At 40.2% G+C, this 17,529-nt stretch overlaps 1 protein-coding gene across 1 annotated transcript in view; it reads left to right on the top strand.

Moving 5' to 3' along the window:
- LOC141072933 (protein unc-93 homolog A-like) overlaps positions 1–16,671 on the top strand; it is a 91,022-nt gene extending 74,351 nt beyond the window's left edge. Inside the window, exons 8-10 of the mRNA XM_073560205.1 lie at positions 9,343–9,478; positions 10,442–10,573; positions 16,288–16,671. Of these exons, the coding sequence (XP_073416306.1) occupies positions 9,343–9,478; positions 10,442–10,573; positions 16,288–16,520 (501 nt within the window). The 3' untranslated portion in view covers positions 16,521–16,671. The remainder of the gene's footprint in view (positions 1–9,342; positions 9,479–10,441; positions 10,574–16,287) is intronic.
- The last annotated feature ends 858 nt before the right edge of the window (positions 16,672–17,529 follow it).

The following is a 17,529-nucleotide window of genomic DNA, read 5'->3' as shown; positions in this document are numbered from 1 at the left end:
CTAGGTCCCACAGGTGCTTCAAAGAAATTTAGAACAGAAATTTAGGGGTGTAAAATGAAAAATTACATTTTTTCCACAAAATGTTGCTTTAGCCCTATATTTTTCATTTTACCAATGGTGGAGGGAAAAATGGACTGCACAATTTGTTGTCTAATTTCTCCTGAATGTGCCTATATGTGGTTGGAAATTACTGTTTGAGCACGGCCGGGAAGGGAAGTAGAGCTATTTGAATTATAGAGCACCAATTTGGCTTTTGAATAGATTGCATACATAATGTTGCAATTTAAGAGCCCCTGACATGCCAAGACAGCAGAGACCCCCAACATGTGACTCCAATTTAGAAACTACACCCCTAAAAGAACCTAGGGGTTCAGTGAGCATCTAGGGCCAGCAGGTGGATCCAGAATGTTATAACATTGGGGCATGAAAATGAATTTTTTTTTCCACAAAAATGTTGCTTTAGCCTCAAATTTTTCACTTTCACAAGAGAAGCAGGAGTAACTGGACCACAGAATTTGTTGTGCAATTTTTCATAAGTACAACGGTACCCCATATGTTGTTGGAAACTACTGTTTGGTCACATGGCACGGCTCACAGTGTAGATAAATATGAGCTGAGCATTACTGCAATCTCTGGGAGGCAAAATAAACAAACTGTCATCAGTTCAAGTATTGATTTTAATTACTTTTTACGTCATTCACAGTGCGGTAAAAGTGATTAAACAGATTTATGATTTGGGTCACTGTAATTAAAGCAATACCACATTTATATTGTATTGTAGTGACATACTCCCTCGCTCCAAAATGTTTGACTTGCTGCATCTTGTACAGAAGTGGTTGCAGCCGGAGTCTTCCACTCCACCCTAGATGGTCATGCAGGTTATCATGGACAGATTTGTTCACTCCTCTCCTAGGCTGGCGCAGACCTGGGTTGCCCAGGAAAACCCCCAGAAAGCAGACAACCTGGTTGGCCCTATGGAAAGGTACCATGTGGATGAGAGGTCACTAAGGAATCCTGGCAGTGTTGCATCCCCATAATGTGGTACCCAGAAGGAGCCTAAATCTCAAAAGAGGGGTAGTTGAGCTACAACTGGGGAGAGTCTGAGATCCCAAGGGTTTGCTGAGGTTTTGCCAAAGGCCACTGGTAATGACTTGCTTTGCTGGAGATGTCATGGTCCTGACATCAATGACTACCCCCGTTGCCAGAGTGAATATAAAAACAAATTGTGGGGCTGAGTCGTATCAGGTCAGGGTGGTTAAGGACCTGCTTCAAATGGTTATTATAGGTTGGGACTTTAGCTTGTTCTGGGTCTTATAGCATAAGTCGAGGATAACAAGACTCAGACAGGAGCCAATTCAACTATGATGAATCACCATAGATGTCGCAGGTGGATGACAGATGGTCTAGTGGAGAAGTTCAACAAGACCTTGAAATCTTTGTTCAAGAAGGTCATGAAGAAGGATGTCCGAGACTGGGATTGCCTACTACCATAGCTACTGTTCTACATTAGAGGAGTCCCACAGGCCTCAGGAGGCTGACCATTTAAACCCCAAACCACACCCTTGTGTGGAGATAAGGTGGACACCTTCCCACCGGCTCTATGGTTGTCCACAAAAATCCAGCCATGAAAATGGCCGATTAACCCCTTTCAACACATAGTGTGCTGGAGCAAACCTCTGGGTTTCAAATCACTGAAGCTTATAGCCTCAGTGAACTGTATCTCCCCTCCAGCACTTTGCCAGTGACTTTGTCACAATGCATACATGAAGCACCAACATACAGACACATGCGTACGCAGAGTACATACTTGCATATACAAAGTACATACTGTGGCTTGCAAAAGTATTCAACCCATTTGCTTTTTACCTATTTTATTACATTATACCTTGTGTTTAAATATTTTTGTAATCCGATTTGTGTGTGATACATCAGCACTAAATAGTCTAAGTTGGTGAAGTGAAGTGAGAAAAATATAGGCATAAATTCAATTTATGCAATCAAATAACTAAAACTTAGCATGTGTATATGTATTCACCTCTTTTGAAGCAAATACCTTCATAAGTCACATGCTTAGTCAAAGGAATTTCACCTGTGTGCAATCTAAGTGCCATATGGTCTGTCAGTATATACCCACCTTTTCTAAAAGGCAATGGAGGTTGCAACACCATTAAGCAAGATGTACTACTAACCAAACAGCACCATGAAGGCCAAGGAGATCTCCAAACAAGTCAAGGACAAAGTTGTTGAGAAGTCCAATTCAGGGTTGGGTTACAGAAAAAAAAATATCTCCAGAGTTCCATCAAATCTATTATCATCAAATAAAAAGAACATTGTAAAACAGCAAACCTGCTAAGACAGAGCTGCCCACCAAAACTCTCAGATCAGGCAATGAGGATATTAATCTGAGTAGTAGCACAGAGACTAAAGATTGCCCCGAAGGAGCTGCAGAGTTGCCAAGCAGAGACTGTGTATCTGTCCAAATAACCACTAAAAGCCGTACACTCCATAGAGGTAGCCTTTAAGGAAGGGTGGGCACAAAAAAGCCTTTACTTACATACAAAAATTGTAAGGTTCGTTTTGAGTTAGTCTAAGGGTGGGTTCACATTCGCGGTTGTTTCCGCAACGTTTCTGATGGATACATCCGCATGCATCGTGTTTTCCTATCTTTAACGTTGTGGATGCAGGTACATGCGTTTGTATGCGTTCGATCACATTTGCTTACACATGCGTTGTTTCGGGTTGTGCGGCGGGCACGGCTAACGCAACATGTTGCAATTTTGGAGGCGGCAAATTGCCGCCTCCAAACGCATGTGGACGCTTGCGGAAGGAATGCATCTAAACGGCGCATTACATTCTATGGGAACGCATGCTTACGCAAGCACATTCATACGCTTGCGTTTGTGTGGTGCCCCTGAGGCTCAGTCGCCACAGAGGTACCGCACCTCCTCCTGAGGTGTAGTATCCCACCATCCGGGTAAGGTGGGGACTCCCAACCACGCTCCAACACCTGCACCCCACACCACAAAGTAGTGTAGCAAAGCACCTTTGGCGGCTCCCTGCTTGGAGTGTAGCAAAGCACCCATTGGTGGCTCCCTGCTTGGAACATGAAACGTGCTGGGAGGTGGGTGGAGTTGGTTGACATTACAAGGAGCGGGAAGAGTTTAGGATTAGATGTCAGTTGGTTGGAGAGCTGGAGAGAAGATCCCCGGAGAGAGGGATAGATGGATGGAAGTGCTGCAGCAGATCCCAGTGACCTGGGTCTGCTGGCACGGGAAAGGAAGAGAGAGAGTAACATAGATTGAAAGCCTGATTCTCCATAGAAAGAAAGGATTAGTACGGAACGTGAGGAGTAAAAGAGAACAGAGGACGTGGGTTAGAAGAGAACCCTTCCTAGAAGTTCTAAGCGCAAGGCCGCGGCCCGGTCCCCGAGGTTGTATGGATACTAATGGTCCTGCAGCAGACACCGGAGGAATAGAAGTAGTGATCACTTTATTCCCACAGCAGACTTTGGGGCACAACAGCAACTGGATAGTGAGCCGGGACTTAGTAGCAAGGAGCCCCGAAGCAAGCTACAGCTGTCTGCCGTACAAGTAGAGTTCATAGGAACATCGGACAGGAGGAACTCCAGTGTAACTCAGTACTAGGAGTACTTCATCTAAAGGCGCTATAAGAGGAGACGGTCAGAAAGGCACATGTTGGCGGAGTGTGGGAAAGGAGTATTCCATCTGGCCTGGAGGTTGACTGAGTCCCTGACCCGGAGGACACGGCACGGAGGCAGGCACCTGTTTGCACAACAGACTGTGAGTAAAGCTTTGGAGCTGCATCCTCTGGTGTCCTCCACTTATTCCTGCGCCAACACACCCGGCACTGCTACATCTTAGTGCTCGACATTGCCTCACCTACGCCTTCCCTTGACCTCTACATCTACACTGCCCTGGGACTACAGCTCCACCTGTGGGGAGCTATAACATCTTTGCTGCGCCATACCATCAGTCCCAGAGGATCTGCATGCAGCGTCGGCTTAACACCTCCCTTGCCAAACACCACAGGTGGCATCACAAACTATTCATTTCAACTATATTTCACCATTAAATTCCCCCCTTTTTACATTGGGCGCCCAGGGCCACGGACCGGGTCACCGCTGCTGTGACATTCCCATCTGAGAGACCGGCCCGGTACCGAGTACCCCACAGCCCTAGGAGGGCGACCCATTTGCATATGCAAGAATTTACATAAGACACGCCCATTGGGTGTGGCGTGTACATTCAAAAATTCACCTGGAAAATAGCACTTGACAATTGTCTGCAACCGCAAACACGTTAGTCAGAAGCAGAAGGCCAGATGGCCTGTATCCACTGGTCGATGAGTCTTAGATGGGCATATTTGTGTCACCAACAAAGAATTTTTTGTGTATATATTCTCATGATATATTCACAGAAATGTATTGTCATAGATATGTTATTATTAGTCACTATGCACTTTATATTAGCACTTTATATTGATCTTACTTGTAAGATCCTCTATTTAGGGTCTTAAAATACATCATGTAATTAGTTTATATTGATAAATGTATATATATATATCCATTTTGGATAACACTTTGATGTATATTTAAATTTTCTTATGTGTTTTTCACATTTAGAATATTTTTATATACATTGTTAGTTTTTTATCACTTCATTTTATTTCACTGCTTAATTTATACTAATATTACACACCTAGCTCTATTAGAAATGTCATTATGTTTCATTAATTATTATCACTAGGAGAAGTGCACATGCGCAGCCCGCGACCTGGCTGGAGAAGTGGATGGCGTTCTTCAGTGTTTTTCCTGGTTGCTAACGTCATCTTATTGATGACACGGCAGCCAGGGACACGTGACCACCTTCGACACTTCCCCCTTGTTTCACAAGTGGGTCAGACGAGCTGACGCATGCGCGACAACAGTCTCCAGTGAAGACCATACTAGCCTTTTCTGTGGTTATGTTATTTTAGCTGGGGAGAAATGGCGCACGTGCTGTAATAGACTCCAGTGTTAGTTAGTTAGACCCCATGCGCTGTGGCACAGATTCCTCATCCAATCAAGATGGTGATGTTCATTATTTAAACCGGTATGCTCCCTGCTCTAACGCGCCTCCCGAAGAAGCGGCAGCAAATCGCGCATCAGGGCAGAGGGACGCCCAGGGGACTCCACATGCCGATGATAGGTATGATTACCCATTTGTTCCACTAATGATTTATACACTGTGCCTAGCTTCTACATTATGGTGATGTATGAAGGGGATTTATCACACGCTTGGATTTCCTGCTCTTACTAAACTTGCATGCTGTCAGAGCGGCTTTTTTACAAGTGAGCAGTTCCAGTTTGTGTACCTCTCATATACATCTCTTGCTGCTGTTATCAATGTGGCTACTTATCTGGCTATATTAAGGAGCTTTCATTTAGTTGTTAATGCATTGTTTTGCACAGTATTATGTGACAAATTATTTGGCTATACTAGGATGCTTTTGCCTTATTGTTAATGCGTTGTTTTGCACAGTGTAATATGTTTACATCATGTACTAGGTGGTACATCCTATTCAGACATTTGTTTTGGATACTCCATGGCCTTGTTTTTGTCCCTCTTTCTTTTTAGATACACATCTCTCTATCTACATGTGTGTTTTAATTATTGTTGTTCAATAAAACATATTTTTAAATTTAGTACCATAATTTTTGGAGCCTAATTTCTTTATTTATGGTATTCAAACAGTCACTAACCAATTAACATTCATGGTAGATACTAGGTTATTCATGGTGTTATTTATTTTTGGGCAAAATTGTGATTAAATCTCTAGTACTCTTTGTAGCCCTTTGCCATATTTTTTGTACTGAGGCATCTCTATACAGGGGTTATCAAGACTTCTTGTTTTATTATTACACTTATTAAAAGTTATATTTTGAATAGGGTTTTTTTCTAGTAAGCCGTATTGAGTTTGCCAAAAGACATATGGAAAATTCCCCAATTGTATGGAGGAAGGTGACGTGGTCAGATAAGACCCAAATTTAACTTTTTGGCCACCAAGGTAAACATTATATCTGGTGCCAAACCAACATAGCTCATCACCCAAAGAACACCATTCCCACAGTGGAACATTGTGGTGGCAGCATAATGCTGTGGGATGTTTTTCAGCAGCAGAGACAGAAAAAATAGTCCAAGTTGAGGGGAAGATGGATAGGTGGTACAAAATACAAGGATATTCTTGAGTAAAACCTGCTTTTGTCTGGGGGTGATTGAGACTGGGACGGAGGTTCACCTTCCCACAAGACAAAGACCCAAAGGATACTGCTAAACCAACACTCGAGTGGTTTAAGGGAAAATGTGTAAATGTTTCGGAGTGGCCTAGACAAAGCCCAGACCTTAATCCATTTGAGAATCTGTAGTCAGAGTTGAAAATTGCTGTTCACCAGGGGAAATCATCTAACTTGAAGAAGTTACAGTAGTTTTGCCTTTAGGAATGCGCAAAAGTCCCTGTGGCAAGATGTGGAAAGCACATAGAGACTTATCCAAAATGTAATTTCTGCAAAAGGAGACTCTAGAAAGTACTGACTTTAGGAGGATGAATAGTTATGCACCCTGAAATTTTCTGTTGTTTTTGTCCTATTTGTTGTTTGCTTCATGATAAAAATAAAGCTACATGTTCACAGTTGCAGGCATGTTCTTTACATGAACTGTTGCAAACCCTTAAAAAACAGGGAAATTCCAGGTTGTGTGGTAGTAAAACATCAAAAATGCCAAGGGTGTGAATACTTTGCAAGCCACTGTACATGCATACATAGAGCACATATATAGATATATGTATACAAGAAGCACATACATACTGTGATAAAGTCACTGGTAAAATACTGGAGGGGAGATATGTATCACTTTGGTTGTTAACTTGAGTTATGTGAACCTAGAAAAACGCTCCTACAAAGCACATACAGATACATGTATATACAGAGCACGTACATATAGACATATGCATACATGGAGCACATACATACAGATACATACATACACAGTTCATATACATATCCATACAGATACATGCATGCACAAAACATATACATACAGACACATACATCCACAGAGACTGTGGTGGAACTTGGCTCTACAGCATTACGATTTTTACATTCAACACAAGAAGGGTAGCGAACGTGGCAAAGCTGATGGGCTGTCCTGCCTGAAAGATGCTGGGAAGATGGGCTTGGGAGACGATTTGTAAATCGGTTCCCATGCCATCTATAAAATTGGGTAGGTGTCATAGATGTAATTGTAAAATCTATAAAGCCATCTCATAGTTCTAATAAGTGAACATTGAAGCAGGGCTAGCACTCTATGACTTCCACATGACCCCTATAGCAGGGACTCCCCTTCTGCAAACAGGAAATTAAAGTTGACTATCCGATAAAAAGCTGACACAAATTCCAGGAACATCTTGCAGAAGAATGTGGAAGGTGACAGGCTTACAGCACTAGCCACCCTACGCCACAGAACTGCGAACAGACTACAGTTCCAAGTTATGAATATTAAGGTTTTTATGAATGGCATAGATCGTATAGATATGACAGACATATTTTCAGTGTCGTGATGAAGTGGCGAACATAATGAATTCTCTTACAGGGCTGGGCGGTAACACTAGCTCCTCCAAATAATAATGGGAAGATGGATGACAATATATATGCCATGTTTCCTGTCTATGGTTAGCTAGAATTCTTATGGTGAATATGGCATTAATATCTCCCACCTGGGACTTTTAGGACTTTTAGCCACATACTATGACCAGCCCTGCTATAAGTCACCAAAGGGGAGGTATATGGGCATGACTTGTGTTAATAAAAGCATATACCAAACTATAATCATTGTTATTTATGCGAAATACAGTTCGCTATAGTTCTGTCCATTTCCATAAATGAAGAGCTCCCCTACATACAAGTCAGTGCCATTTCCTTGGCACAGGTTTAATACATTTCTTTTATTTATCCTTGTTATTTTATGTAATTGTATTGTAACAACTTTGTATTTTTTTTTATAAACACTGAATACTGTTCAGATTAAATATATAAAATGTAATAGCTTAATTCCTCTTGCTCTATAAACCACACCCCTGAAGCCATACACAAGTTTTAATGGGTGTCCAATCGGCCTGTATAAACGATTGGTGGTGGCAGCTAGGATATATATATTCAATGCGTTGGAATTGGATGTGTATATACTATATGCTCACTGGGAGTTCCCCAATAACTGGTCATATAGTGAAAACAGCCGTGGCCTCTTCTATCACTTGTCAGTCAATTGCTTAATTGTTCTGATGATTGGAGGCGGCAAATTGTGCTCTCCTGACAAATTCGTGGCTGTGGTGGGATGTGCTTGATTCTCATGCTGTTTGAGACAAATTGGTGGCACTGCTGGGATCTGTATTATCCCCCAATTGTGTTCTCTTGACCATTGGTACCACCTGGGAGACATGTATCAGTTTTCGGGTATATGCGCACGACATCTTGTTCAGGCAAAAAAAGGCAGCGAATACCACAATACAAAAAAATTGGACTTTAAAAAAATTCTGCATATAATTAATTAAAGGCCCTTAAAGGGGCATTCCATCTCCAAAATCCTATTCCATTATGTAGTAGGAGGAATAATATTAGAAAATACCTCTAATTAGAACTGTATTACAGTTTTTCTGATTCACTGTCTCTTTCCTCATCTGCAGGCATTGCAGAACCTTAGGTATCCATGGTTACGACCACTAGTGATTAGTGAATGTTTTCGGATAAGGTGTTATCCGAGCATGCCCGGGTGTTAACTGGGTATCTTGAGCGTGCTCCAAAAATATGTTCGAGACTCTGCGGCTGCATGTCTTGCTGTTCGACATCTGCAACACATGCAGGGATTGCCTAACAAACAGGCAATCCACAAATGTGTTGCGACTCTCGCACAGCCATGAGACTTGGAGCCATGGGGTCTCAAGCACATTATCCGAACATGTTCGCTCATCACTACCACTAGCAACTAGCTAACTATCACTATATCAGTGGTTGTAACCATAGATACCTAAGGTCCTGTAATGTCCTCACACGAGGAAAGAGACAGAGCGAATCAGAAAAACTATACTACATTCTATTTGGAGGTATTTGCTAATATTATTATTAGCACAACTAATACATATTGGGATATGATCTTGGCGATGAGAATACCCCCCTTTAAGCATTGCTGAAAATCTGTTGAACACTCTTTGATAAAGTTTATAATGCTATTAAATATTAATAATGTTTATAATGATATTAAATATTGTTTTTCTCCTTTTATTATTCTCTAGTCTTATGTGACCTGCATCTTGGGGTTAAAATATGTTGGCTTTGTGATCATCTGTTTTGGTGTTACAAATTCATTATGTGCAGCTATATTCGGAAAACTGACGCAATATACCGGGAGAATACCTTTGTTTTTACTAGGTAACAGCAGTTAATTATGATGCTAACTATATCGTATTCCTATAATTGTTTTCAAATTAACAACCAATTAAGTACAACAGATTGGCTACATGTTGAAAACTGCATTCGCCAATTAATACAGTTGTCTCTTCTAATTTTGAATGCCATTATAGTTTATATAAGTCTTTCTAAATCAGGGTTCCCTTGGACCATGGAGCACCTTGAACCCTAATTACAGCTTCCCAAAAAGTAACAGTTAAGACTGCCACTTTCACGATAGGGAAGGCAATTGGAATTCTGCGTGCTTTGTAAATCTGAAACCATCGGAACCAGAAAGTTGACCAGTGCTTCCTTGAAGCAGAAATTAATTTGTTGAGCACTCTCTAATCCTCTTGCTCTGAAAACAGCTTATAAAATGATACATATATTAGTATTATTAGGAAGTGCTCACTAGAAGAAAAATGGGACTATAAGCTGAGGATCTATTTCTGCTTACGAGAAACTTTCTGCTCCTTCTCGATAGAGAGGAAGACCAAATCAATTTTAGGATGTTATTTGGGACTAATTGGTCTCAATCAGTTTCCAGTTGACGGAGAAGCATAATATAACATTGTCACAACATATAACAAATGACAACCTGTACATAATGAGTGATTAATTGAAATCCTATTGTTGCTAAGTTTATTAACCTGAGAATCCAAGAAATCCCATAGAGCTACTGAAAAAATGCTACGTTTGAAAAAAAATAATGAAATTCATTAGCTCTAGTGATTATTTCTCTTTACCAATAGCAAATGCAGCTTCTAAAAGATGTTGCATGAGAAAGGCTTTAAGTATATAAGAACGTGTCAACCACATCACATTAAATCCCTGTCACATTAGAGTTTAGGTTGCATTTGAAATTACTGCAATTTTCTAATACTGTACATGTCAGATTTTAGATCATTTTAGTGTATTCAACAGACGTGTCCATTTTTTTAATAGGGGCAGCTATTAATATTGGGTGTATCATTGGCTTCTTGATATGGAAACCAGCCACTGGCAACTTTGCAGTGTTTTTTGTGATGTCTGGACTATGGGGGATTGCAGATGCAGTGTGGCAGACACTACTAACTTGTGAGTATAAAATGGCTTGCCAAAAGCAACTACCAAAAACAGTTTATAACCATTGTTCTTTCATATTTTATGCTAATTTTACCAGTGATCTGTTTCCCTTAGGGTACGTGCACACGCTGCGGATTGCAGTGCGGATTTGGCCGCGCGGATTTTGTAAAATCCGCAGGTAAATCTGCAGGTCAAAAGACCTGCGGTTTTACCTGCAGATTGCTCTGCGGTTTTGCCCTGCGGTTTTTCATCTCCACAATGGAGGAGATGGCAAACCGCAGCGGAATCCGCAGAAAGAATTGACATGTCAATTCTTTCTGCGGTTTCAAAACTGCAGCAAAACCGAGCGGAAAAATCCGCACCGTCTGCACTGCGTTTTTTTATTCCCATAGGGAATAATGTACTGTACACCGCAGCAGCAAAAACTGCTGCGAAACCGCAGCAGAATCTGCAGCGTGTGCACACACCCTTAAAGTGAATCTGTCACCAGAATTTTCCTACCCCATCTGAGAGCAGTATAATGTCAGGGCCGAGTCCCTGATCAAGGGATGTGTCAGTCACTTACAGGGCTGCTTGCTGTAGTTTTGATAAAATCACTGCTTTATCTGCCAATTCTCTGAATGCTGAACTCTGTAAAACCCCACCCACACCACTAATTGACAGCTTTTGGTGTTCCCTGTACGTAAGCAGAAAGTTGCCCATGAGTTGTATGGCTGGGTTATTCAAAGCTCACAAATTTGGAGAATTACATGGCAGCATGATAACTAGTCCTTTAGATAATTTCCTATGTATAAAACAGTAATTTCATGAAAACTACACCAAGCCACCTAGTAAGGGATATTGGGCGGAATCTGGGTCTCTGATTCTGCCTCTCTAAGCTTGAATCAAGGTCATGGTCTCTAAATCATGCTGCTCTCAGATTGAGTGGTAAAAACTTGGTGAAAAATACCATTTAAAGTGAATATGTATAAGAAACCATGATATTTATTGTATGCTGCAATACTGTAGATTGGCTGTGTATAGTACAAAGGACCAGATGACAGCAGGTTCAAGTGCTCTAAATGGACTAGCAAATACAGTAAAAAGTAAACAAAATAAAAAAAATGACAATTCAAATAGCACCTCTTTTAATCCATTAAAACTAAACATGTTAAGAAAAAATATGCAAATACACATACAGCCATGGCCGAAAGTGTGGGCACCCTTGAAATTGTTCCAGAAAATTAAATATTTCTCCCAGAAAATTATTGCAATTATACATGTTTTGCTATACACATGTTTATTTCATTTGTGTGCATTGGAACATCACAAAAAAACTGAGTAAAAAGAAAAATTAGACATAATTTCACACAAAACCCCCAAAATGGGCCCCCTTCAATTAAAGTTTGGTTGCAACACTCTTTAGAATAAATAACTGCAATCAATTGCTTCCTATAACCATCAACAAGCTTCTTACACATTTCAACTGGAATTTTGGACAACTCTTCTTTTCAAACTGCTCCAGGTTTTTCATATTTGAAGAGTGTCTTCTTCCAACAGCAATTGTAAGATTTCACTACAGGTGTTCAATGGGATTTAGATCCAGACACATTGCTGGACAGCTCAGAACTCTCCAGGGCTGTGTTTACATCCATTTCTGGGTGCCTCGTTAAGTATGTTTGGGGTCATTGTCCTGCTGGAAGAACCATGACCTAGGATGCAAATCCAACTTTCTTACACTGGCAACTACACTGCGACCCAAAATTCATTGGTAATCTTCAGATTTCATGATGCCTTGCACACAGTCAAGGTACCCAGTGCCAGAGTCAGCAAAACAACCCCAAAAAAATCTTTGAACCTTCACCATATTTGACTGTAGGTACTGTGTACCTTTCCTTTGTTTGTGGCCTCATTCAGTTTTCAGTAAATAGTAGAATGATGTGCTTTACCAAAGAGCTCTATTTTAGTCTTATCTATCCACAAGACACTTTTCCAGAAGGATTTTGGCTTACTCAAGTACATTTTGGTGAACTTCAGTCTAGCTTTTCTATGTCTCTGTGTTAGCTGTGGGGTCCGCCTGGGTCTCCTGCCATAAAGACTCCTTTCATTTAAATGTCAACGGATAGTTTGTACTGACACTGAAGCACCCTGCAGGACAGCTTAGTTTATTTGGAACTTGATTAGGACTACTTATCCGCCATCTGGACTATACTGGTTGCAACCTTTCATCATTTTTTTTCTGCCATCCACATCCAGGGAGATTAGCTAAAGTGCCATTGGATGTAAACCTCTTGATTATATTGCACAACATTGACAAAGGAACATCAAGCTCTCTAGAGATGGGCTTTTAAATTTGAGATTGTTAATATTGTTCAACAGTTTTCTTCTCCTCTTTCTGTTCTCCATGTTTAGTGTAGCACACACAGACACACACTGCAAAGATTGTGTCAACTTCTCCCATTTTGATTTGGTTTCAGGTGTAATTTTCATATTGCCTACACCTGTTACTTGCTACAGATGAGTTTGAAAGAGCATCAAATTCTTGAAACAAAGTTGTTTGCCTACAATTTTGGAAAAGTGCCAATAATTTTGTCTGGCCTATTTTTGGGGTTTTGGGTGAAAATATGTCCAGTTTGCATTTTTTTCAGTTTTTTTTGCACTTTTCCAATACATGCAAAGGAAATAAACATGTAAAGCAAAATATGTGTAGCTGCAATAATTATCTGGGAGAAATACTTCACTTTCTCTAACAATTTCAAGAGTACCAACACTTTCGGTCATGACTGTATATGGCTTAATTTTGATAACTGTATTTTTAGTTCACAACCTTGAATTTTAATGATCTTGTATCAAGTACAATAAATTAAAGGTTGCTACATCTAAATTAATACACAATCAGAACCACCATCAATAGATGACTACATCACCAGAGCCACCATTATTATTTGACTACATTACCAAAATCACCATAAGTACATGACTACATCACCAGAACCATCATCTGTACATGAATACATCACCAAAACTACCATTAGTATATGAATACATCAGCAAAACCACCATCAATACATCACCTGAAACACTATCTGTTCATGACTACATTACCAGAACTACCATCAGTACATGAATAAATCACCAAACCCATAAATGACTACATCACCAGGACTACCATCTGCACATGGTTACATAAAAATAACCACCATCTGTACGTGGCTACATTACCAGGACCACCATTAGTATATGGATAAATCACCAAAACCACCATAAATACAAGAATATATCACCAGAAACATCATCTGTACATTACATTACTAAAACCACCATCAGTACTTGAATACATCACCGGAACCAGCATCAGTACATGAATATATCACCATAAACAACATAGTCACATAGTTAGCAAGGCCGAAAAAAATACATTTGTCCATCCAATTCAGCCTATATTCCGTCAGAATAAATCCCCAGATCTATGTCCTTCTAAAAAACCTAATAACTGTAAGAAACAATATTGTTACACTCCAGGAAGACATCCAGGCCCCTCTTGAACCCCTCGACTGAGTTCGCCATCACCACCTCCTCAGGCAAGGAATTCCAGATTCTCACTGCCCTAACTGTAAAGAATCCTCTTCTATGTTGGTGGAAAAACCTTCTCTCCTCCAGACGCAGAGAATGCCCCCTTGTGACTGTCACATTCCTTGGTATAAACAGATCCTCGGAGAGATATTTGTACAGGCAGGAAAGAATAGAGTCATAGACTGGTTCCGTAGCCAAACAATTAACTTTACTTTTCTCTTCACCGGTCCCGGGCACATCAGTAACATCACAGTCCATACAGCATACCTTCTGCACTCTCCCTTTCCTCAGCTCTTTTCCCTCACGCACATCACGGGGTAGTAGCGCCCTAGGTGGTACTGCAGTATTACTTCTGTAGGACCTCAAGACATAGGGGATCCCACTCATCTGTTTCGCCCCGGAGTTGCAAGCTTCAGCCCTAGTTAGGATCTGCGACATTATGATTATTCTGTGCCCTGCACGACTCTTGGGACCATGTAATTCTCTCCTCCACTCCCTGCTCTAATAGACCGTAACTCCCTGGGTTCTCCTGTCTTATCCAGCACCCATCTGACTGTGCCCGTGTTCTTTCTCTTTTTTAGGAACGTTACGTTGCTGCTATGTTATCCTGGGCCTAGAGCCCTTGTGGACACTTCGGGCGTGCTCGCCTTTCTGCCTATACCTATACCTAACACTCACTTATCCTATAGCAGCTCCTCCTATGAGGTTAACTCCTACCTAACTTTTGTTACAGAATATAAATAGAATAAACTAGAATACCCACCATCTAGTGGCCGTTCCTGTGTGTTACACTTACCCTACACCTTATATTTGCAGCAATATTAGTAATATATCAAAGGATGAAGCGGTACCATAGCATAATAACATTTGCACATTATTACAACATATCTTATATTTAGACTACTTAAAGAGTAGTGTCATTAAAGCAGACGTCTTACTTCAAACCCCTTCATGCACAAACACACCCAGCATGTAACACCCACACACTGTATGCTATACACACAAACACACTATGTCCCCCCACACACTGTATGTTACATTCCATTATTTTATATGCCACACATGCACACACAGTGTATATTAAACATACAAACTGTCCTGTCTTCACTAAATGAACAGGGATTCATATAGCTTAACAAGCAGTTAAACTGCTATACCGGGGTCCAATAATGGAGACTGTAGTTGAATCTGTGGTTTATTGAACGGTAGGTATATAGATGTGAAACTACAAACAGAAATACATGAACACAATCAGTGCCGGGTTCATAGAAATACATATATGCATAAAATACATGTCTGCACTAATAGCTGAGCAAGGGAACTATCTAAGCTAGCTAATATGGGAGATAGGGATCTATAGCGGGAACATGTTACCTACCTACGATCCTGACGCAGGGGGAGTAGAGGGATGAGGTGCTTCCAGTATGCAAGCAGAAGTAAAAATGGTGGACTGGAGGGAAATGGGCTGAACTAACCACAATCCTTTGCAAACCTACCCAGGATGCATTGGGAATTGGAGGGAAATCAAGAACGAAACCAAGTAGAAATAACACTGTAGTTATTACTTTGGCCACTAGATGGAGCCAAAACGGTGAACATCAAAATCTATAGCAAACTGAGCATCATCGATAGTCTGAGCAAATTACTGCATATAAATGATCAAAATAGATAGTCAAGAGTCATTAATTATGTCGGAGACAGAACACAAACATTATCTATGCTATACATATTATGTTACACTCATACAGTATCAAATATGGTAGAAACACCCTACATGCAGTCATAGTTTGGAAAGACTTCTTGGTAACTGGGAAGGGGCTATATTGTAAGCTGTCAGGGGAAGATGGAGGCAATTTTGTCAAGAGCCGAGAGCAAAGATTAGCTGTTTCATCAGGGTGTACACATGAAAGCAAAAAAAGAAAAATGAAGAAAAAGGTATTTTGATGCTAGAAATACTATAAATTACTGTAAAACACCAATTAACAGTCTTTTGTTATGATGTTCATATGACTGAACCATGCTTTAAATTAATGTTCTTATTTAGTGGAAATACAGCATAGTTCCATAAGAGTAAAGGAAGACAATTTGCTGGTAAACGGTGGCACACACTCATGTGCTCATCTTTTTATGGTTTTGTGGTTCTCATGTTTCTTATTATTGGTTTTATTTTGCAGCATTATATGGTGTTTTGTTTGAGAAAAACAAAGAAGCAGCCTTTGCCAATTTCTCCCTCTGGGAATCCATTGGATTTGCCATTGCCTTTGGATACAGCTCGGTTTTATGTGTGTACATTAAGCTCTACATTTTGATGTGTTTTATTGTGGTGGGAATTTTGCTATATGGAGCTGTGGAATATATAGAATATAAAACTACATGTGAAATAAGTGAAGAAGGACCCAAAGATTAACACCTTACTTGTCCAGGACTATGGATATGTCCACAATATACATATATGTATATATAAAGTACCCTATAACCAAAATTTCATACCCTTGAATGACTTGAAAAATGTCAGTTTTCTAATAAACAGTTTTCTCCCAGCTAGGGGAGGCGACTAAGAGCTGTCTCTTTTATCTAACGTGACACAATTATTAACAAAATGAATATTTTTATTTATTTATTTATTTTACTCACTTTTATAGCGCCATTAATTCCGCAGCACTTTACATACATCCTAAATGGATGCATTGATGGCCACAAAGTCATCACTTTTATAGTATCAGAGTTGATTTAACCCCTTCCTGGCTGAGCAATTTTGGATTTTTGAGCTGTCATTTTTTTCTTCCCCTTTTTTCATAAATTTTATTTTTACCTTTGATATTACCTTATGAGGGTTTATTTTTGTGTTGGACTAGTTTTAGTTTTGAATGGCACCATTCATTTTACTATTCAATTTATTGGAAAAAAAAGGTGCTTTGAAATTGCCTAAAAATGCAATTCTGCAATTTTGGATTTTGTTTTTCCTGACCTATGACATTCAATGTGTGGTAAAAATAGCCTTGCTATAAGATTTGTCAGGTCAGTATGATCACGGCAATACCAAACTTGTATAGTTCATTTTTTTATTTACAAAAACTTGTCACCATTTTTTCATCTTCTAAACTCTGGCCTTCACCAAGTATGTAAATGGGGTTCCATCAATGGAGCACTGGACACCTCCGAAATAGTCTTTTATTCATGTCCTACACTATATTGAAATTGCTCTGTCCAGTTTGATGAGTGTCTCCAGACCATATTCAGGACCTCCTCAGTCCTGGGAAACACCTCCTTTTCTTTCTTGATAGACATGGGTGTTGACTCCTACTGTATTTCACCCAAACAGTACCCTTCATCTTGCGCCTGCGCAGTTGAATCACTGACCTAAACAGAAACTTGTCATCAACTCTCATGAACTGCTGGCAGCTCAATCGGGCAGG

The sequence above is a fragment of the Dendrobates tinctorius genome, unplaced genomic scaffold, assembly GCF_039654945.1.
Source record: "Dendrobates tinctorius isolate UK_male_01 unplaced genomic scaffold, ASM3965494v1 ptg000293l, whole genome shotgun sequence".
Classification (NCBI taxonomy): Eukaryota; Metazoa; Chordata; class Amphibia; order Anura; family Dendrobatidae; genus Dendrobates; species Dendrobates tinctorius.
Note: the sequence above shows the minus strand (reverse complement) of the source record. Positions and strands in the feature narration are given on the sequence as shown.